Source organism: Pelodiscus sinensis, chromosome 22 (assembly GCF_052426305.1).
Source record: "Pelodiscus sinensis isolate ZL-2025 chromosome 22, ASM5242630v1, whole genome shotgun sequence".
In the NCBI taxonomy this organism is placed as follows: domain Eukaryota; kingdom Metazoa; phylum Chordata; order Testudines; family Trionychidae; genus Pelodiscus; species Pelodiscus sinensis.
The window spans coordinates 8,715,487-8,738,526 of NC_143073.1; the positions used below are offsets into that span (position 1 = coordinate 8,715,487).

The 23,040-nt window shown below is 55.7% G+C and overlaps 1 protein-coding gene across 1 annotated transcript in view; it reads right to left on the reverse strand.

The window, feature by feature from the left end:
- Positions 1–23,040, reverse strand: part of IQGAP3 (IQ motif containing GTPase activating protein 3) — a 56,220-nt gene that overhangs the window by 16,195 nt on the left and 16,985 nt on the right. Inside the window, exons 11-27 of the mRNA XM_089772263.1 lie at positions 22,362–22,449; positions 21,205–21,368; positions 20,275–20,435; positions 19,633–19,757; positions 19,379–19,542; positions 18,543–18,633; positions 16,928–17,095; positions 16,134–16,276; positions 14,616–14,786; positions 13,020–13,103; positions 12,425–12,496; positions 9,491–9,560; positions 8,865–9,073; positions 6,482–6,634; positions 4,825–4,988; positions 2,137–2,361; positions 1,885–2,025 (exon numbers count right to left, since the gene is read on the reverse strand). Of these exons, the coding sequence (XP_089628389.1) occupies positions 1,885–2,025; positions 2,137–2,361; positions 4,825–4,988; positions 6,482–6,634; positions 8,865–9,073; positions 9,491–9,560; positions 12,425–12,496; positions 13,020–13,103; positions 14,616–14,786; positions 16,134–16,276; positions 16,928–17,095; positions 18,543–18,633; positions 19,379–19,542; positions 19,633–19,757; positions 20,275–20,435; positions 21,205–21,368; positions 22,362–22,449 (2,393 nt within the window). The remainder of the gene's footprint in view (positions 1–1,884; positions 2,026–2,136; positions 2,362–4,824; positions 4,989–6,481; positions 6,635–8,864; positions 9,074–9,490; positions 9,561–12,424; positions 12,497–13,019; positions 13,104–14,615; positions 14,787–16,133; positions 16,277–16,927; positions 17,096–18,542; positions 18,634–19,378; positions 19,543–19,632; positions 19,758–20,274; positions 20,436–21,204; positions 21,369–22,361; positions 22,450–23,040) is intronic.

Consider the following 23,040-nt stretch of genomic DNA (forward strand, 5'->3'; position numbering starts at 1 on the left):
GGAGCCGTACCCCAGGACTGGGTGTTGGAATGTTGGGCACTGGGTCTTGTTGCTGCAGGATCAAGGGAGCAGCCCACAAGCAATCGGCAGCAGGCCCGGCTCCTAAGGGGCGGGGCAGGAAGAGTGCACAGGGCTCCGTGTTCTGCCCGTCCTGAGCACTAGCTCCGCACTCCCAGTGGCTGGGAACCTGCTGCTGGCTGTTTCTGGGGGAAGCATAGTCTGCGGTGCCAGGAGAGGCAGGAAGCTGCCTTAGGCCCTTCCTCCCCGCTGCACCACTGACCGGGAGTCACTCAAGGGAAGCCCCTCCTGCCCCAGCCCTGCCCCCCCCCCCACCAAAAGCCAGAAACCCCCCACCCCACCCCTACAACTCAAAGGTTGACCCCCACCCTGGAACACACACTCCAGTCACATTCTGTTGGGTGGCGGCATCAGCGATTTTCTTCAACAGGGCCGTGAGAGAAAAAAAAAAAAAAAAAAAAGTGTTTTTGAAAACCGCTGAGCTAGCGCAGAACTATGGGAAAGACATCCAGGCTTGTGTGCTGGGGGAATCCACCACTAGTGGTTCTAATGGCAAATGACCTCTCCCCATTACAAATCTGCTCATTTATTGCAAGCTAGTGGTGGTCTTTTGGTCTGTGTTTGTACAGCACCTCGCACGGTGGGGATCCCGGGCCGCAACTGGGGCGCCCAGGCGCTGCAGCGAAAACAGCAACATGGTACAAGTGACACCTCCACAGCTGACAATGCAACAGCCAGACTCAATGCTCCCTTGGCCAGAACAGTGTACAAGTTTTTTGGGGTGCGTGTGTGTGGGGGGGTAGTCTTCCCATCCATCATATTCTAGACCAGGGCTACTCAACACACAACCCGTGGTGCAATGTGGGTTCACGGTGTGGTTTGGGTTGATGTGCATTTTAGTAATTAAATTCGTGGACGGTTGTGAAGCCAAAACAAAACAAAACAAAACAAAAAACTAATCAATATAATGGTCTTCGGTTGATGTGCGTTTTAGTAGTTACATTCTTGGATTGTCATTGCTCATTAAAAGTGCTGTCATATGGCTGGAAATCGGGTCAATAAGGCATTTTATTAATATCAGCAACACTGACTTAAATGGGGCCTGTGTGTTGTGTAGTCTTGCCTTAATCTTTGTATTCGTGCCCATTAGTGTGAAAGGAGCTATTTGCATATATTTGCATGTCTGTGCAACCACACTTAAGTTGCGGCCCTCGGCATGTGCTGTGAGTATCATTGTGGCCCCCGGGGCTTCCAAAGAGGAGTAGCCCTGCTCTAGCCGACGCTGCAGCCTCTCCGGGAGCTGCCAAAGCCCTCTTAGGTAATCTCTCGGACTCTGCTCTCCAGCGTATGGAGGTGCGGAGTATTAGTCAACGTTTTATCCCTGTATTAAAAATTGGGGGACACGGAGGTACAGCTTGCCCATGCTCAGGCAGGGAGGAAGCCCAGTTCTCTCAACTCCCAGTCCTGTATTTTCACCGCGAGGTCCCGCTTCCTCCCTGGAGGAAAGGCTCTCCCACCATTATTGGGATCAGAATGGCACAGTGGAATTCGCATCACTGAAAAGGCAAGCGCGTGAACACAGCCACCACCCCACAAGGCTCGCTAGATGCGTTCTTCCTTGAAAGCACTTTTGGTCTTAATTCAGCTCACCCAAGTTGCCTTGTCTGGACCCTTTCTGACTTCTGTCATCCCTGCTTTACACATGGGGAAACTGAGGCACAGGGCTTGGCCATGCCTCGCTCCAGATCATACCGCAAGTCAAAGGACTGGGAGTAAAAACCAGGTCATGCCGCTCCCAACCTGGTCCCCTTTCCACTAGGCCATGCTGCCTCACTGATCATAACGGGCTAGCCCAGAGCTACCTACGGAATTTGGTCCACGGAAGAAATTATGGCAGAGAGGAACTTGTCTGTCACCACCAGGAGGTTACGGATGGAGATGTCCAGCCGCTGCTGAACTTCGGGGTGGCTCAGGGCCTGCTCCGGACTGACGTCATATGGGAGCTTGCTGTGGACAGAAGATAGACACCCTTTGGCATCAGCAAAAAGGCAAAGTAACGTGGCCTCTGTGGCAAGACTAGGGGCGGGGATGGGGCAAGGGCAGGAGCGCAGACCTGACCTTTTCTGTCCGCTCTGTGACTCGAGCTGGTTGATCCAGGCCTTGTAGATGTCCAGAGGGTTGGTGCGGATACTGAGGGTTTTGTCCTGCAGGACTTCTTGCACGGGCTTGCCCAGGATCTGGCGCAAGGCGTTCTGCCCACGGGCATTACGGTAAAAACTCACCACCAGCCTGATCACCGTGGGGTTCCCCGTTAGGATATCGCGGGGCTGGTCCACTTTGGACCTGGGGGGGGAGGGAGGGGGGAGGAGGGGAAAAGGAAGAAAGGACAAAATTCTGACCTTGGCCTGAAGATGGACACTCCTGGGTGGATTTGCAGCCCGCGCATGTATATAGCCATGCTGGGCAAACAGCACAGTTGCACTGGACGGATCTGCCGAGCCGTGGAATCAACCTGCCTCCTCACACCATTGCCTACCCCTACCCTAGACCCCACGCCTTGGGGGGCCATGGTGGCATAGATTAGGCGAGGGAAGGCATTGCCTTGTGTCACGGAGTTTGGGGGAGTCACCGGGCCCTGCACCCCCCATCCACAGTCACAGGTAGAACAGAAGGTTTATTGGTTCAGAGGGACAGCGCAGTTCAGACTTCTTGTTACAGGAACCAGAACCCTCAGTACAATCTGCTTTGGGGTTTGGGGGGCCCAGAGCCCAAGCTCTGGGCCCTGGCCCCCCCGGCCAGCTATACTGATACTCCCTTCTCCTTAAGGCAGCTGAAAAAGTAACTCGCACACCTAGCAACTGCGCCACCTCTTCCTCTGCTCAGATTCCCTGGCAAAGTGTCAGCTGACTGAATCCTGCACCTAGCTCCGGTGTCAGGCCAAACTGGGCCATTCCCTACACGCCTCTCCTCAGGAGTTCTCCCCCAGATATCCCATCCCCCGCTGGGACACACACACACACACACACACACACACTTCAGAGCAGCACAGGACAGTAGGAATCGCGTACAGCACAACAAAGCAACCAGGGAATGCAAAATGGAGTGAACACAGGACTACAAGAGTGGACAAAATCCCCACTACATCACACCTTCCCATACCGCCAGCCTGGCCCTGCCCCACACTCCACCCCCGGAATGCCTACCCTATGGTGCTGGAGGGGGGACAGCTTGGCTTCCTTTGGGGGGGGGGGGGCTTGCCTCCCTCAACCCTGTCTTCGCCCACCGACTATGGGGGGACCACATGGCATCTACCTCAACCAGCATATGGATGGTTGCCACGGCAGCCGGGGGGGGGGGGGGGGGGGGATTACCTGGGAGCCTGGCATGAAGCAGCAGCAAGAACCAGGCCCCCCCCAGACACACACAAAGCAGCCTGCTCCTGCCCCTTCCTAATGCCCCCTCCCAGCCCAGACTTCACCGGACTGCTTCTCTGGTCCCATGGCGCGTCGCTTTCCATCGCTGCAGAAAAGCAGGGTGCTGTGGGGTGCAGCGGAGCAGGCAGCCTGGTCACGCCGGCTCTTGCCACTGTGGTGAGTGTGGGAGGGAAGGTGACCCCTGCTGCCACCCTGCCCCAGGCCTCCCAGTAATCCCCTGGCTTGCACGGTTTCGAGGCAGGGGCTTTGGCAAGGGAGTGGAGCCCGCGGCAAGGAGTGGGACGGGAGGGGGGCATTGCTCCAGGTGCCACATTCCCTTAGGGACAGCCCATACCAGGCCAAGGGGCTGCTGATGGCTCCGGATCTCCATGCCCCTCCTAGACATCGGGGGCAGGAACTAAGGGCCTAGCTGCTCTAGAACTGGAGGTGTGTCTGCAGCAGGGGCAGACCCAGCTTACTCGGGCACCAAGCGCAGCGAAGCGACAGCAGCCTGGCCCTAGTCCGCATGCCTGACCGCATTGGGCAATCATTTTTGGTGGCCCACCCCAAGATTTTAGCAAGTGGTTAAGGGCTGCACTGTTCTATGAAGGGGATGTGGGGTTTGGGATGGAAGCTGGGCACAGAAGGGAGCCCGGAGTAGGGGACTGGGGTGCAGGAGAGGGCGGGAGGTCTGAGAGGGAGTGTGGGTGAAGGAGGAAGGTGTGACCTGGGGCAGAGGACTGGGGTGCAGGGTCGGGGAGGGGTATGGGTGCAGGAGAGGGTTCTGACTCGGGGGAGTGGATGGGGGGGCAGGGTGCAGTATGGGAGGGAGTGGGGTCCTGGGGAAGGATGGGGTGGAGACCTCTGGTACACTCCCTGCCTGCCACAAACAGCTGGCTGCTCCCTTCATGTGCCTTTGTGCAGCACAGGGCAGGGCGGGGTTAAGGTTGCCATGGCAGCCTGAGGAGGTAATCCCTGGGAGCCGGCCAATGGGAGCTGAGTGATTGCACTGGGGGCGGGGGCAGCACACAGAGACACATTAAGCAGCCAGCTGCTTTGAGGGGCATGGGGCTGCTCCCTGCCTGAGGGTCCTGGTGGGGATTCAAAGGCATGGTGGGCCATACCTGGCCTGTGGGCCACATCCTCGCCTGCCCATGCCCTGAGAAAAGGGTCAAATCCTGGCCACTAGGAGTCTGGACAGGACCTCGCCCTACATCCTTGCCTGACAGCAGGTCTGTTACCTCCGAGGCAGCCACGGGTCTCAGGGGTCTAGGAATACTAGAGGCATCCGGCTGAGACCACTTCATTGGAGACAGACTGCCGGCTCCTTCACACCGCCCAGGGATTGGCACAGCTCCGGCCTTGGCCAATGGTCCGTGGGGGCAGCTCTTACCTGATCTCCTCCCGCAGGGCGGTTTGGAAGAGCTGAAGGAGCAGGTAGGCCTCCCTGGGGTTGGACGCGTAGTTGTAGAGCGCGAAGACCACCGATTCCATGAACTTGGTCGACTTGTTCTGGGGCATCTGGAAAATCAGCTTCGCCAGATACACAGGATGGGTCTGCGGAGAGAGGAGGAGGATTAAGGAGGAGAGTGATCCTGGGGCATGAAGAGTCAGCGCTGTCTGGCGGATACAACCCTGGACAAGGAGTCAGGAGGTCTGGGTTGTATTCATGGCTCTGCCACTGATCTACCTTGGGTGAGTCACTCGCCCCTCTCTGCACCCTGCTATTTTTTTGGTGTTTGATTAGATGAAGATCTTTGGGACTTTTTTGGATCTTGGACCTCTAATTCCATTCATCTGAAGAAGCAGGTTGTGCCCACAAAAGCTTAGGATACCATCTACAGCTTTGTCGACGGCAGTAAACCTCATTCTATGAGGAATAACGCCTTTTGTCGACAGAGTTCTGTCGCCAGAAGGCGTTATTGCATCTACACTGTCCTTGGTGTCTACACTCTCATGTCGACAAAGCGGCTTGCTTTGTCGACAGAACTGGATGTAGTCTAGACGCTCTTTGTCGATAGAATCGGTCGACAAAACCTCTGTCAACAACAGCCTGTAGTCTAGACGTACTCCAACGTGCTGCCAGACTATTTGTTGTTTAAGTTTTTTCTATTACAGACCAACACAGTTATGCCTCTGAAACTTTGGGACAAAGACTTGCTATGTTTACATGTGGGCACTGGCTCCCACCTGCCCCCATCATCTCCCGCGATGCTGCCTCTCTATCAGAAAGTGGGGCAGGGAGGCAGCTCAGTGGAAACTGGCACCCCTCAGGCACTGGCTCCTGCCTCCTCCCCCTTGCTGCCTCAAATACAGAGGCAGCAAGGGGAGAGGTCCATGTAGTTAGGATTAACCGGTAAGCCTTATCGGTTAATCATGTAAACAGCTACACGTCGACATCCCAACAGGGAGTTGATTCAGTGAGAGATTCCCAGAGGGTTTCCACAGGGAACCACACCTCACGTCAGCAGGAAGACTCCTGCAGCTGCACACCACAGCTGGGCGAGACCATAGGAAAGGCCGAGGCAGTAGAGCCAGGTTGAGGGAAGAGGCCTGGGATCCGACATTGATCTGTGGGTAGGGCTGTGTTCAGACTCTGAGCTCACGCGCAGGGAGCGGAGTAGGGAAAACCAAGGCAGCAGGCACATGAGCAGATGGGTGGGTGCAGAACCATTCTTATACATGATGGGGGCCTACACAACTGAGCACCCCCTTACAGCTTCCACTGGCAGCCTGGGGCTCCGGGCTTTCTTCCTACCACCCCATGCAGCTTTTATCTGGGTTCTGGGGCTTCTGTGGGGCTGAAGCAGAGCTGCAGGGACTGGGGGCAGGGAGCCCTCGCTAGCTGGCTGCCGCTGGCCAAGAGGAGCACGTGGGGAGGGCGCAGGAAGAAGCCCTGCCATGGACAGGAAGGGCCGGAGAGGAACCAGCCGAGGCGGCCAGGGCCATTGAGGCCTACGAGCCGTGTAGGGACGACCCTCCTGGGGTAGAGGCCGCAGGCCGTTACCCCCAGCAACCAGCGGCCTCCCCAAAGCCAGCCGCCAGCTCACCTGCAGCAGGTAGAAGAGGTGTTGATAGGCCTCCAGCTGCTGGCGCTTCTCTTTGCTGAGCGACCTGATCCCCTGCTGGGTGTCGAGGGCCATCAGGCTGGACAACTGCTCCTTGTTCTTCTTCGTCAGCTTCTTGCAGTGGGAAACCACCTCCTGTCGCGGGGCAGGCCGGGGTGCAGTCAGCTGGGGCGCTGAGGTAATTTAAGCGCTCCGGCCCCAATGAAGTAGCTGAGATTGAGTGACTTGGGAGCCACGTCTCATTGGAGGGGAGATGGTGTTCCTAAATCCTCTGGGAAAGCCCCTCCCCTTTCGGCCTGGGGATTCACACAGCTTTGCTATTTACACGCCAAGGGGAATTTCATATCTCAAGACCTCTCCCGCCTGCCTCCCCCCCCCCCCCCCACCTGCTTCATGTGCATGGCTGAGCCAATTTAGCTCCGCAGGCAGATGGGGGCGGGGGGGAGATACGGGACATATCACTTTAGGGACATACGGGGCAGCATGACTTAGTGCATAGCGCCCGACCAGGAGTCAGGACATCTGGGTCTATTCCCAGCTCTGGTCTGCTGGGCAAGTCGCTGCCCCACCCCGTGCCTCAGTTTCCCCACTGGTAAAGATAAGGATGGCGAGGCCGACCCCTTTCAGATGCATGGATAAAAAGTGCCACAAAATAAAAATAAAATACGCAGCTCTTATAAGGCAGGCCCAGCTCATCAGGGGCCAGATCTAAAGCCCCGTGAAATCAGGGGAAAGATTGAAATTTGTGGCAAGAACATGGACAAATTTGGTCATCATCATAGGGCAGGCAAATCCATGGTTTTGGCGGGGGGGGGGGGGGGGCGAGGGAAAACCACAGCCCCGCAGAAGCTCCAAGGAGTGGGCGACAAAGCAAACTCCCTCAGGTTCTAAGAGCAGTTATTACCCTGTGACCCCAGAAAACCCCTGGGCAGAGAGAGAGCAGCAACAGGCAACCGAGGCGAGTGAGTGGGGCCGCAAGACTGTCGGAACCACGACGGTCTCCCGGGATAGGGCGGTTTTGCTCACTATGCTTGGGTACCTAGAATGTGTGGGTGGTGCCGATGGAACCATAGCCGCGCTGGGATTGGCTGCAGAGGGCGTCCCCGGCACTCACTCAGTGTTGCATGCAATCCACCCACCCCTCCCTTCACCTGCCCTGGCTTCACGTGCTTGTCACTTTAATACGGGTAGGGAGGAAAAAAAAAAAAAAAAAAAAAAAAAAAAAACCACCACCACAACAACAACCCTACGCACATGGAAACCAGCAGTATCTGCCACCTCTGTGCACAGGCGGCAGGAAATAAATGCTTCCGAGGGCCACACGTAGAACCCCAATGAACCGCACGGTGCCCGTGGGCCACAGGTTGCCCACCACTGGGTTAGGAGGACTGGCCACCAGCCAGAGCTCTTTCTGGAGCTCTCTGGTCAGCTTATTAGCATGCATGTAGGTTTCATTGTTGTTAATCCGTTTTCTCAGTCACGTTTCTACCTGAAGAACAAACGTCCTTGCTTAGGAAGGGCCGGGGGGGGGGGGGGGGGGGTCACTTACACATTTGGGTAGCTAGGCTGTTTAGAGCCTCTGTGACAAAGCAGAACAGGCCTGCTTAGTGTTCGGCTGGCTGAGCTACTCTTAACAGCTTTAGGAGGGAGAGAGCTCTGCCCAAGAGGTGATGGCTGGGGAGCTAGGTGCCCTTGGTAGATCAGAGGGGGGAATATTGCCCTGAACTAAGAAATTCTAAGGCAGTGGTGTCCCACACGCTAGCCCCTAGCCACGTGTGGCTATTGGGCCGGTTGAGTGTGGCTAGTTCACTGAAGTGGTGGCTGCTATAGTGGCTACTGCTTCGGAACTGGGTTGGACACCACGGCTCTAGGGGCTAAACTCAGCTCTGGCGTAAGCGGGTGCAGCTCCATGCCTACACCAGGGCTGGATTTGACCCCCGAATTGTCGGAGGAGGTTTTCCAGAGGCACAGATGGGTAGAGCCCTGCAAATCCACAGATCTCTGCTTTGTAGCCACAGTTTTGGTTGTGGGTAGCTACGGCTCATTTTTGTGGCAACACATTTTGCCTCGAGAACCCTGACACTCTGGATATCCATGGGTATCCACATCCATGGATCATTTTCATGGTTGCAGATACCAGCTTTGTATCTGTGCAGGGCTCTACAGATGGGCACATTAAGAGGAGCCTAGGGAATTTAGGAACCCCAGACAGTCCATTCTAGTTGAACAACTCCAGAATCATGCTGGTGTAACAGAACAGAGCCTAGTCCCCAAACAGGAAAGCCACATTAGTGGGGGAGGGGAAGCCCTGGGACAGCTGAGCGAACCCCTATCACCCCCCCCACCCCCAGTCCTGACCCCTGACCTGCAGTGTGATCCTGTTCTTCACCAGAAGCCCGATCTTGATGTCCATAAGGTTGAGGTCGCTCTCCAGCTGCTGGTTGGAGCGGATCCTCTTCACCACCTCCTCCCGCAGCTTCAGCAGCTCCGACTCCTCCCAGAAATCGTGCTGGCTCTGCTCCAGCAGGTGGGCGAAGCGCCGGACGATGCTCAGCGGCGGGTCCTTGGCGTGGACTGGCAGAGGAACAAAGGGAAATCTCTCTTGAAGGAGGTTAACAAACTACTAGAGGGCTTGCTTCTCAGTCCTGCTCAGGGCCAGCATAAAGTGAGAGGGAACAGGCCCTAAGAATCACCACTGCACCAGGGCCTCCCCGGCTGGCATGGAGCTAGAGTAAGGGCACTTGCTCCCAGCATGGGCGTGAATAGGGGGTGAAGCCAGAGCGTGCTGGCTAACTGCTTATTCCCAGGATGCAAAGCCTGAGTTGGTAGAGCAGCCCTGAGGCTGCTCTATCTTACACCAGGGGGCTGCAAAGGCAGCTTCAAGTCCATGCCCCAAGCGTACTAACGGTAACGAGGAGGCAACACCCTTGCAATTAATTAGTGCCACATCTGTATGAGAAAAAATAACCAACCACACAGAGAAGCACTTACCCAACATCCTGTAATTCCCACGGGCCTTGTTAGCTCTCACAAAAGCCTGGATTTTAATTACAGCATTAATCTGCCAAGACAAACAAAAGAGAAGAGGGAAGTGTTCCTAAAGCATCCCTATGGCAGGCAGCAAGTGTGAAGAGTACACACGCACCAGCCATGCAACTAACAAGCTGATTAGCTGAGACATCAGGCAGAGGGACCCTACTAGAGAGTCAACTCCTAGCCCCTAGCCAGAGGCCTGAGGAAGTGGTCTGAGCATGGGACAGGGAGTCAGGGTTGTTGGGTTTTAATCCTCGATGGGGGGCTGTGTGCCATCAGGCAAGCCATTGACCTTTTCTGCCTCAGTTTCCCCTTATCTGTAAAATGGATTTACTCTCTTTCAGGTCACAGGGCATGCGTGAAGGTTTATCGGTTTGCAGAGTGCAGCGGGTAAAACTTCCAAAAGCATCTAAGCCAACAGGACTTAGGAGCCACCGTCACTTCGATGTCTTTGAAGATTTTTACCCTGGATCTTATTGGGAGTGGCTTACTTCAGGAACAGCTCCATTTGGCAACATGCTGAATGAACTTGATGCTCAGCTGGTCACTGTTTATATTGGAATAAATTGCCAAGGGAGGTGGTGGAATCTCCCTCTCTGGAGATATTTAAGAACAGGTTAGATAGACATCTGTCAGGGATGGTGTAGATGGAGCTTGGTCCTGCCTTGAGGGCGGGGGGCTGGACTCGATGACCTCTTGAGGTCCCTTCCAGTCCTATGATTCTAACAAGCTTCCCTATCCTGGGCCCCCAAACTTTAAAAAGGAATTGGTGACCTTGTGTGGGACACTTCAGAGATTTTAAAGGGGACTGATTTACAGAGCCAGGGTGCTTGCTGTAGCGTTCACAGCACATGCACACATTTAAAAACCTAAACTTGCTAGAAGGATGCAACATTACCACTTTGTTTCTTAGAATTCAGAGCGATAAACACACAAGAATCCAAAGAGAGAGAGAGAGAGAGAGAGAGAGAGAGAGAGAGAGAGAGAGAGAGAGAGAGAGAGAGAGAGAGAGAGAGAGAGAGAGAGAGAGAGAGAATGAGAACACAGGCTGCTCACTGAAGCGGAGAAGCTCCATTCACTTCACCTTGCTTTAAACTGGACCTTTGCAAGCTCCTCTGATCAAACACTCACTCAACAACCCCCTAGCTGGCAAGCAGGGCTAGGAATAAAGAAACCCCACAACCAAATGCAAACATGCTGCTTGCAATTCCCACACAATCCCCAATGCAACACACTGGCTACGTCTACACTGGCATGAATTTCCAGAAACAATTAAAACGGTAGTTTTCCATTATAAGTATTTCCGGAAAAAGAGTGTCTACACTGGCAGGATGCTTTTCCGGAAAAGCCCTTTTTCCGGAAAAGCGTCCGTGGCCAATGTAGACGCACTTTTCCGCAAAAAAGTCCCGATCGTCATTTTCGCGATTGGGGCTTTTTTGTGGAAAAGACTACTGTGCTGTCTACGCTGGCCCTTTTCCGGAACAGTTTTCCGGAAAAAGGACTTTTGCCCAAGCAGGAGCAGCATAGTTTTTCCGGAAAAGCAGCTGATTTCTTAGATCATCAGTGCTTTTCCGGAAATTCAAGGGCCCAGTGTAGACAGCTCGCAGCTTATTCCGGAAAAGTGGCTGATTTTCTGGAATAAGTGGCCCAGTGTAGACACAGCACTCTGTCTGGACTGAAAAATCCAGCTCCTTAAAGACCACAAGACATGGATAAAATTAGGACTTGGACATGTCCCCACCTCCCTTTCCTACAGATTTGTACATTTCAGGTGCATACTTGTATAGAAACCTTGCAACCCAGGGGCAGATTCTAGTCCCTCACCTAGGAACGCAAGGTTCTTCCTTCATACCCAGGTCCCATGCTGGGACACAACTAAGGATGTTCGTGACTAGTCAGATGACCATTTAACTGATAGCGATTGCTTATTGGTTACCCGCCCCCAGGCTCTGTGTTCTCTGCATTTAAAACTCAGACTGGCTCAGTCCCAGCCCGCCAGTCTGTGTTTTAAATGAAGAGCACACTCGGGAGCCACCTGCCACACTGTGCTGCTGCCTCTGTATCAGTCTGCTCTTTAAGCCTGCTCCCCCTCACGGGCTGGCTCCCGCCTGCCAACCCACACTGCTGCCTCTGTATCAGCAGGCAGCAGTGCAGGGTGGCAGGGGCTCCCCGGGAGCGGGGCTGGGAGCACACTGGCTGCTGGCCCTGCTTCCAGGGGAACATTTTAGTAGCCGAGTAACCGATAACAATTGCTGCGGCTACACGGTTACTAAAACGATTTCTAACAGCCGTAAACACAGTACAGAGTTATTTTGCTGTTTCACTTTACGAGGGCTCCTTTTGATTTTAGCACAAGATACTAGAGGGTTTGAGTGTCTCCCCACCATGGAAGAGGAAGAAGGGATAAGGCCTTTTGAGATAGATTTACACTTTGAGCTGGGGATGTAACACCTCACGCTAACTCTCATGACACTTGCTCGCAAGAAACAGGACATAGCCACAACAGCATGGGCTAGCCATGCTGAGTACATACCTAGTGTCCCCGGGAGGACTAGCCTGCCCAGCGGTTCCCAACCTTTTCCAGATGGGGACCCATTTTGACAATTCAGGAAGACTTGGTGACCCAGGCAATTAAAAAAAAATTAGGTAGGAAGAGGGGGGGCAGAGCCACCTGGCGACCCTTTTGAAATGTAATAGTGACCCATATTTGGGTCCCGATCCATAGGTTTGGAAACCCTGGTCTATTCTTAAGCACGCTGGCTCATGCTGTAAGCTGGGGGACCACCCCCACCCTGCTTCAAGCCAGGACGTACCCTCCATCCATTTGCAAGAGGCTTGTTTCAAAGCCTCTGGGGTTATAGGGTCACTCGCGCACACGGGTCAGCCACTCACATGCTTCCTGAAGTAGCGCAGCCGTTCCTGGTACCTCTTCCGAGCTTGCCACATCCTTGTGTACGCCTGGAGCTGAGAGACCAGAAGAAGAGACATGGATTTGACCAATTGACCCACGCACTGGGAGAATACCCGCCAACGTTTCCAGACACCTATTGGATCCATTTCCACGTAGGCTCACTTATTCCATCTACCCCACGCTCAGGGTTCCCACGGGCGTCTTTTCTGATTCCAGATAAGACCAAGATTCTTAACCACTTGTGATCATGAAAATCCCAGAGAGCACTCTCTGCAAGCAGAGTTTGGGATGTCACCCAACTGGGGTCAACATCCAGGTACGTTCTGCCTCCTGCAATGAGAGGCAAGGGCCTGTACATTATTCATTTCCATCCTATTGTTGCTGTGACACAGAAGCTACGTTCCACCCCAGAGCAGGCTGCATCTCTACAGGGAGGGCAGCGATTCCCCGAGCGAGATGGGAGAAATATCTGCAACTTGAACGTTATTGCTACGAGGAAAAAAAAAAAAAAAAAAAAAAAGAGGAGCAGGGCTTAGTGGAGGGATGGGATTAGAGAAGCAGGCAAGGGTCCAGTACCTTTATCACCGCGTCTGTATTTTGTTGCAAGTACCACAGTCTTTGCTGGTACACTCTGCGCTGTCTGTACCCTCTCCAGCATGACTGGATACACCAAAAGAGGGGGGGAAAAAAAAGCCACACACAATCAACTACAGCATGACACTTCCTGTGTACAGGCACCAGCTCACAGCATGGGAGGGAGGAAATTCTCACCTCTCCCAAGCTGCCCCCTACTGGACAGCTCATCCTGCCTCATTTAGTCCTCAATAGAGCCTACGAAACCAGTGCTGACCCTGCTTCCCAGAAAAGACACAGGCCTTCAACGGCCACCATTGCATTATTCGTTCTGCTTGTGCATTCCACCTTCCCTGCGGGTTTCTTTTTGGATGGCAAGCTGTTTGAGGCAGGGATGGGTGACTACAGGTACAGCACCTAGCACACGCCTCCCTGTTCTTGCCTGGTCTGCAGGCTCTGCTGTAATAGGCAGGATTAATAATCAATGTGTTCTAGCTGTATATAGGGGTACTACGGGGTGTACAACATCCTGAACGCCCAGCACTACAGGGATGCAGTACACATCAGCTCTGCAGTCAGACAACGCCCTTTGTGTACAGGCCTATACAATAGCAAAGCCGTACCAGTAAGAAAGGTACATCCCAAGCCAATCATTGAAACTTAGGTTGATCACTTTCTGCCTGGCAAGGACTCACTCCGCATCCTTCTATTATCTGTCTGGTTTGTCGATTGTTTCGGTCAGTGCTTTTTTTTTTTTTTTTTTAAAGTGACAGTACACAACCAGGGAAAATGTGTCAGGCGGAAAAAAAAAAAAAAAAAAAGCCTTTTAATTGTCAGATGTCCCAAGCGGGCTTCCGTCCGGCGCATGCGGTCACAAAAAAAAAAAAAGCACTGGTTTTGATCTCCTGTAGAATTCATTTTGCTGGGTGTAAACTGATACAGGTGGTGGGACGTACTTGGTTAGATAATCATATTACATTAGCTTAGGATTGGTTAGGTAAATTTCTGTAGAAGGATTCGTTAAGGCAGGGGTGGACTAAAGGGCTTCCTCAGGCTGGATCCAGCCCACAAAGTCCTCCTTGACCTGGGGGCAGCATGGAAAATCTCCTCCCACTGCCAGGGGCACAGGTACCTAGAGGATACTAAACAGCTGTTCAGAACAGCTGACGGTTCTCTCTGGGGGGGGCGCAAAGACTTTGTGTGCTCCTCCATCCCCAGACCAATCAGGGTCTGTGGTGGCGAAGCATGGAAGTGTTCTGGTCCCGCCCCTTCCACCTGAGGCCCCACCCCTTCAGGGGCAGCCTGAGGTCACTTTAAAAAAAAAAGTGTCTGAAGTGGCCCCCAGTCAAAAATTATTGCCCACCCCTGGGTTAAGGGATACCTGAAACAATTACTATAGATGCGAGGGACAAACAGGGAGTGAGTAGGGAAAACCAAGGGAAAAAGGAAAGGAAACTGGCCTCCTGCTGGATCGAAGCGAACCCCAACACACATCCGACTGTTGACATCTCATGACTTCGGGCACTGCTAGCCCCTAATCTTTCTCACGTGAAGAAAGTAGCGGGAGAGTGAAAGGATAAGCCTTCTAATGCTCGTCACCTGGATTTTGATGGCAGCCGGTAATTGCTCCCGCCACAGATGTCTGCGGGACTCGAATTCCTGGCGGACAAGGTAGCCTCTCATGCGGGCCTGCAGCCTCACAACGAGCCCAGTGTTGGATTCCCAGAGACGCTCCCGGCCATGGGCCGCAGTCACTCCTGTGATCGCCGACTGTAAAGACAGGACACTCAGATGAGTTCAAGAAGACTTCATAGGCACCCCAGACCCACGTACACCATCCACCAGTGAGAAGGGAACACCTCCAGCTGGGACCGAGCCCAAGTCGCCTGGACCTAAGAGCACAATCTGCTGCTGTTTTGAGTGGAAGGACCAGCTCCATTGTCTCGGAGTCCATGATGCACTCAAACGTCCCACATGGTTCAGCCAAGAGACAGAGGGAGGCCCACACTTTGCTAGTGCGTTACAGCCAAAAGCACACATGCTGCTCCTGCAGCTGGAGAATGCATAAAAATAGACCTGGGCTTTCGGAAGCAATAGCAATCCTCATGCTTCAGGGCATGGGACAATCACTATCAGGGTCAGGAAGAAACATCTCCTTAGAGCAGGTTGTCCTGCAACAACAGGGAGAGGTTTCCTCCTGACCCTGATAGAGATTGTCCCATGCCCTGAAGCATGCGGGTTTCTAGTGCTTCCAAAAGCCCAGTCTATTTATTAGACAAGCTTTCTGTTAAGCCATCACCGTTCTTGCCTGTCTGTCATGGGATTTTCAACTTGCCTCTCCTGCGCCCTCGCCAGCCACCCCCGCCAGCTCCTGCAGGCATGCTCTGCCACCTGGCTCCCACTGTGGCCAACACAGCAGGCCACCCCCACCAGCTCCAGCGCCCATCCTCTCCCCCCACCACTCCCTGGCAGCTCCGGCTCCCAGTCCCCTCCCCCCACCAGCCCAAGACCAGGGAGGGGGGCAACAGCCCCAGAGTTGGGCGGGGGGGCAGCAACCCCACAACCAAGAGGGCAACAGCCCCAGAGTGTGTGTTGGGGCGGGGGGGAAGCCAGCAATCACACTGTGTGTGTGTGTGTGTGTGGGGGGGGGGGGGGGGAGGAGAGACCAAAAACCAAATATATATATAAAAAACTTCTTTAAAAAGACAATCTTTCTAAAAGCACACCAAACAAACAAACAAAAACCAAAAAGTTTTCAGCTACCAGTTTAGGAGAAAGCCATCCAATCTCCCCTCTAAATTGTAAGCTGAACAACTTTATTTTATACATTCTCCAGCCATAGGAGTATTGAACCTCTCTCCGACATGGCTGGTACTGAACTAGATGGACCCCGGGTCTCATCTGGCCTGGTAACGCCCATGAACCGGATGTTTGAGAGCAGAGATGGTGGCTTACAGTGGTAGGACCTGATCTCTCTTGCAAGCTTCCATGTCGAACGAGAGGACTGGAGAACGAATGAACGTTAACTAACATCTGAAGTGCTGGGACATCTCCCGGTGGGCTAACTGGCTGAACCCTGGGCACAGCCAGCATACAGCACAGCCGCTGCCCTCTCACCTGGATTTCCTCCCGGCTGAGGTGGGTGGAGTTAAGGACACAGTCACGGGGCCGCTCCCAGCTGCCTTCGAAGCTCTGCAGGCTGAAGTAATACTCGCTCCCGTCTGCCAGGCGGTGTCGGACCCAGCCGTGTTTGGTGCTCCCTGCGCATGGCCGTTGGGACAGGGTTAGGGGAAGGGAGGCTCGAATACATCCCTAGACGCACGCGCGTGCGCGCGCAGCAGGAAGAGACGCATCCGCAGCATTAAACCAGCCAGCAAAATGGATTTTAGTGGCCTCCGCCGAAGCTTTGAAGCCAGCCCTCAGCTGATGAACCATTTATGCCAGCTCCTACAGTCCTGTCCCCAGCCCCCCAGATCCACGACTGGGACCCCCCAGGGGCTGCCGGAAGGGCTACATCAAGTAGCGTTTCCAGACGTGAGGAGAGACCATTGTACGGCACCGTAGGCAGCCAAGCTGAGTGTGGGGCACAGAGGGAGCCAGCGGAGGGACTGGGTGGTGCAGTCACACGGCCGGGATAGAGACGCGGAGGATGGAGGGATGCTGGTAGCAAGCCGCTCCTGGAGAACTAGGCCACGTCTGTCTAACGCGGTGAGGGGCTGACAGACAGTTGCTATAGGAAGGGCATTAGCTGCCTCAGATGCAAAGGAGAAGGCTCTTGCTCTGGGTGTACAGACGCAGAACGCACCCACTGCTCTCTGGACCAGGGAGTTCTTCCCCCCATGACGCTTCCAGCTGGAGGCTCTCCCCTGCCACCACGGTTCTCAAGGTCAGAGGCATTAGGGGCCTCTTACCTGCTTGCCTCCTGGCAGCCTGGAGAGCAGCCAGCTGGGCCTGGTACGTCCCGGCGCATTCCACCACCACGCCGCACAGAGAGACGTCCGGGTTCCGCAGCACGCGCACCGTCTGAGCCGGCTTCCCTTCCTTTATGGCCTGGTTGATGGCCGCGATGCCGAGAGCCACTACGGGGAAAGGAAGAGGGCATGAGCCGCGGGTGAAGGCCCAGCTGGAGAAGGCGAGTTCTGGCCCCGCCCCTGGAGCCAAGCCCCACCCACCCCAGCCTGATCCTTCCTGGCCACGTGGCGGGCCGGGGCTGCTGTGTTGCAGCCCTAGCCCCCGCCAGGGAGCAGGGCTGCCGCGCCACTGCCCCAGCCTTCCCGGCGGCCGGAACGTGGACGCAGCTTTGGGAAGAGGATGCGTTTGTCCACACGCCCTTGCGGAGCCCCTGCGGCCACCGAAGCCCAGTTCGGTTTGCAACAGCCACTCCCAGGGGTAGTTAGCCACCTGCTGCAGGAAGTTTAGGAGAGGAAAATGAACCCTCCGAACCCCTGGAGAACGTGGGTTCCAGAGAGTACAAATACAGGGGTCTAGATCGGGGGCTGGGAGGGGGAGGCTGCTCCAAGCCGGATGACAATGGGAGGACCGGGGAGGGGAAGGATCGCTGCCGGCACAGCATTGAATCACCTTCACTCAGGGGCGACTGGGGACAGGGGAAGGGACATGGGCTCCGCCTCGCCCCTTGCTCCACCCCTCCCCTGCGCCCGCCTACGACGCCTCTTCCCAGCACTGCCCAGAGCGGCACAGCTGGGGACTGGCTCTACATGGGCTGGAGCCGCCCAGCCTGCACCTTCCCCCGCATCTGCTGCCAGCAAGTGGAGGGAGGGGGCCACGGCACAGCCTCCCACAGCCGGTGTCAGCCTTCCTGCTGCCTGGCACCTCCTGACTTGGGCAGGTGTGTGCATGCATGCGTGCCTGTGGCCCCGTGTGCACCCCACACATACACATCACCAGTGCATTCACTGCAGCGGCTCAGGAGTCAGCATCCCAGAGGTGCCAAGCCTAGCCCTGTGGTCACCGACCAACAGATCTGAATGTACCAGTTGACTCGGAGAGGGGGGCTGGACAGGTGTGGCCAGGAAGCTAACAAGTGCCAGCACTTCAGCTGCCCTTCCGCGCACTGGCGGGCTGCTCCTGCCCTCTGCCTTGGAACTGCCCTCTCCTCCCCCCAGTCTCCTGCTTGCTGGGAAGGGGGAGGGGGGAAGACAGATGAAGGGTGCTAATATCAACGCATCCCCTTTCCTCCACCCCTGTACCCCATCTCCACAGTGAGCGGGGCGGGGCCTCAGAGAAGGGGCGGGGCAAGGGTATTTGGGTTGAGGTAGATGCTGAATTGATTTCAATTCAAAGAGAGGAATTCTGTGCTTAGAGAGGCTGGAGCCCACTGGCCTCCCTGATCCCAGCACCTTGGGACTTCCGATGAGAATTTCCCAAGCCCTGGAACTCTCAAGACAGGTGGGAGCAGAGACGGACAAGCATCCCCGTCCTGCGTGTCTTGGCGCATGGAGGAATAAACGCAGGAGGGCTGAGCCTCAGCTTGGACCTGCTCCCAGTTAGCTTCCGAACGCTTACTTCTCCTAGCCGCCTCGGTGTCCCGATTAGCCTTGGAAACCCCTTGCTGGATCTCCTCCCACCAGAGAGCTGCTCCGTCATCTCGGGTCACCTACGGAACAGGAGGCAAAGAGGATAAGCAGTGGAACCTCTACTCGCGCCACAAACCGCACCGAGGCAGAGATGCAGCCACCTCTGGGGAAGGGGGAGCTGATAGAAGCAGCATAGAACAGAGTGCGAGAAATTGGGCTTAAAGGCTGCTAGGGCTTTTCTGGAAAGTGCAGCGGGCCCTTCTGGAGTGAGTTGCCCCTGGGTTAGAATCCCAAAGCCACGGTGCAAGAGGCCACTGCTAAGCCTGTAAATCCATAACTTGACCTTGGAACAGATGGGGGGGGTGAAGAGACACAATACAGAGACTATTAAAGACATCAGTGACTGGATCGGTTTCTGCCACACACTGGTTTTAATGTGGAAAAGCTGTCGCTTAAGGCACCCCACAGCCCGGCAGGCTGCTGCTCTCCATATACATTGAACCTCTCTGGTCCGGCAACATCTGTGGTCCGGCATGATTTTAGTTAGCCGGTTGTCCATTTGTCATGGGTGTAGCCAAGTTGCCCACAGTCCCATAAGTTTGTTTATAGCATCCCAACCCTGGCTCCCAGCATTGTGTGCTATTATTTAGCTCTAATTGATGCCTAAATGTCTTCTCAGAGCCCAGTAACCTGGAAGGGTTGGTGATGCTGCTAGGCAATATTGACCTCCCGTGGTCCGGCAAATTCTCTGGTTCAGCACCGGTCCGATCCCAACGGAGCCGGACTAGAGAGGTTCAACCCATAGCACAAAGGCGACTGTCCTACCTGGGCTTTCTGCTTTAGCGCGGCGCTCAGCACGTCATGGTAACGCCTCGCTCCCGGGAGTGTCACGGCCGAGAGCCCAGCAGAGGGCAGTAGCAGAGCAGTCAGCGTTTTCTCAGGGTCGTTCTGCGCCAGCGCCTCGTTGATCAATCTGATGGCGAGGACCTCTGTGCCGGGGAGATGGAGAGAGAGCAGAGACAGGCCGTGAGTCCGCGCTCACTGCAGCCCGCTGCGCCAAGGCGTAAAGAGCCACTTACTGTCGCTTTCTTCTTGCGCCAACGCGTTGGTGGCGTCCACGCAGGCCTGGAGGTCATTCCAGCTCAAGAACTCAGCCCCTGATTCCCCAGCCTGGCGCTTCAGTTTCAACAAGTCCTCAAAATAGCTGAAAGTCAAAGACAGAGCAGCTGCTTAGCCTGAGACAGAAAGGTCCTGCTTACGAGGGGCTGCAGTCGCCTTGTTTGCCAAATGGGGAAACTGAGGCACAGAGCCGTGACAGCCACGCAGAGGGAAAGTAAAAGAGCTACGGGTGGAATCCAGGAGTCCCGACTGCCACACCCAAATTCAACGCTAACTTTAACAGAAGGCCAACGTGGGTTCTCTCCTGAAACCACAGATCTCTCGGAAAGCCGGGTCCAATTGACTCTGAGGCTGGCTACACAGCCAGCCCCAGACGACACTCGCTAACAGAACTGGGTTATCAACAGTTTAACCCTTCAGCTTCTTGATGCCGGCAGGTCCTTTGTTTTGTTTCACGGCCTCTGAAATCACCCTGCTCAGCTCCACCCGCCGCTCAACCCCCCGGATCTGTCATTTTGAAAATGCCACAAGACCTTTTGAGTCAATCACGGCCAAGTCCCTCAGCTTGAATCGAGACACGGGGCGCCTTTCCCTCCAATTACCGCTGCGCATTTGCATCCTCAAGGCTGGACAGGCCCAGGGCAGGGCTGACCAGGCTACTCCAGACTCCATAGACATCCCCAGCTTCCAGCGCCCGGTTGATCAGCGCCACGGCTGACAGCATCTCCACGGCAACGTACAGCTCCTCCTGCATCAACTCACCCTGCAGGAAGCAGGAGAACAAGGATCCTGCTCTGTCCCCAGCCACCAGCCCCACAGTACCCGACATGAATCGGTTTACAGTGGGGGAAACTGAGGCACGGAGAGACTTGCCCCAGGCCCTCTGCGACAGAGGAAGAGATTGACTCCAGATCGCCCGTCCAGAGTTTTAATCACTAGGCCGATCGCCCACCCTGCCAAGCCAAGAGTCGTATGAAGAGGTCAGATGTCCTACAAGCCATCAGGATGCCCCAGCGACATGAGCAGCAGGTCATGAAGGCAAGGGCAGGTGCTACCTTTCCAAAGAGACGGGGTGGTGGCTTTGCCATGTCCCGGCCGGCCGGGAAAGCTGGGACTGCGGTGGGGCTGCCCAGCTGCTCCTGAATCCCAGAGGAGGCTGCAGTTGCCTGGTGCTCCGGGAGCAGGGGGGTGGGAATTGGGGCCATGTGGCTGGGGAGGAGGAGGGGGAGAGGAGAAGCAGGAGCAAGCCTTGGGTAGAGGCCAGTCGCCATAACACAGCAGGACTGGAGGCCCAGGGCAGGGGCCACAATGGCAGGCAAGTTCTCCAGAGGGCGTGGAAGGGGCGGAGCCGTGGGCAGAAGGGGGCGGAGCCGTGGGCAGAAGGGGGCGGAGCCGTGGACTTGCCTCCAAGCCGTGGACTTGCCTCCAAGCCAGCGAGAACTGCCATCTGGGAAGCACGCGCTTGTGAAACGTGGCCCCCAGGACAGCAGTGAAGACCTGAGCGTCCGTCAGCCACCACCGCCTCTCCTCACCTGCGGCTGCCGTTGCTGTAGCAGGGACAGCTCCCGTTGGTACAGCGGGGCGGCAAAGGGAAACACCTCGGGCAGCTGGGCCTCGGGGCTCCTCAGTTCTCGCGCCGTCTCCACCGCCGCCCCCCGGCGGATCGAAGCGTTGATGCGGCTCACGGCCCGGCTCACTGCGCACCCGCGGGATGGAGGAGAGAGGGGCAAATTAACAGGGAAAGTGGAACGTGTGGTTCGTCTTGCAGCAGGGCCGGCGGGAGCCCACCCCAGCAAAATAACGCTCCAGCTATCCTGCTGCTTCCCGCCAGTGCCAGCGCCGCCAAGCCCGACTGGCCAGCTGGCTTGAGTTCACAGCCCCACCGAACTCACACCGCAGAGCTGCATGTCCGGACGGGAGCCGAGTTCGGGGCACCACTGCCCCCATCCCACAGGGTAAGTCACAGGGACCCAGCACTGAGCTACTGCGGGATCACCCCTCCCCATTCCTTTCTGTGGGTGTTGGATTTGAGATGGGAAGGCCACCAGCTGGCAGAGATCTGGAGAGGTGGCCTGGCCCAGGCTGCCTGAATTCCACTTACTAGCAACCCAGGCGTCACGTGCGCCCTGCCGATGTGCGGGTCACTCTTCTGTCCCACATGCATTTTGAGCGGCTCGGTGGACGTGGCCGCGGCATCTCAAAGATGCCAGGACTGGTGCCAACAGGCCCCTTCGTCTCTGCCCTACGTCAGCCGCTCAGGGCAGGCGTAACTGGCCCTCCTGGCTCTCTGCTGCCTTGGCAACAGCATGGCCTTGCAGGGCAGGGGCAGGAGAGTCGATGGGGAAGAGCGGCACCTCTGCCAAGTACCTCCCCCCCCAAGCAGGACCACAGGCAGCTTGCATTACCCACCGAACAGCTGGCTGAGCATAGCCAGAGGCCAAGACTGATATTCACAGCCTTTCCCCGAGGGATATTAAATGCATGTGATTTGCTCACCGTATAACAGGTGACCCATTGAGATCCCAGCTTCCTGGGCGAAGCAGCCTGCCAGTTACAGTGGGTCTGCAGTGTAAGTTTCTAGGAACCAAACCAAGGCCCAGATGCACCCGGCAGAGACCGAGATGCCTGGATCTGCCCCCGGGCTCCATATCAGGCCCCTTTTCTGCACAGGGGGCTCAGCACAACTTACTGGCCTGTTCCCGATCTCCCTTCTCGTTGGCTGCGTAGACTCCCGCCTGCACCTCCTCCCGCTCCAGCAGGTCCATGTAGCCCAGCTCCTGCAAGGAGCAAAGCGGCAGGGGGTCAAACACGAGGCGGGGGGGGGGGGGGAGAGGGAAGAGAAGAAACAGCCCCATTAGGCTGCTCCTTTCCTACTCCCACCACTGCTCACATGCGGACGGACTACAGAGCTTCCGCATGCCACCTCTAGTGGCAGCTGGGTCAACATTAGCCTACCCCAGTTTGGGCGCACAGAGCTATGCACGCATTAGAGGCTTGTGCTTTACAATACAGAGGTCTGTAGGATTTGTTCCCTACAGCCAGCCACCCACCCAGCTGCAATGCATTAAAGCTTTTGTCTACACATGAAAGTTAATCCAGAATAAAGCCGGTTGTGAATTTCACGGGGATTAGCGATTCCTGATGAATCCACTTCTAAAAACAGAGCTAAACTAATTCACAATACAGGCACCCACTCAGAAACAGGAGCATCTCTGTGTCTGGAGTCACTCTGGATCAGATATTCCTTGAATCCAGGGGATCCGGAACCCAGGGCAGGGTGTCTGGACTCCTAAGGCCCAATCCCGCAGCCCAGCAAGCTGTTGGCCAGAAGGGCATTGCTCAGCTTTGGATCAGTGGCACAAGGCTCT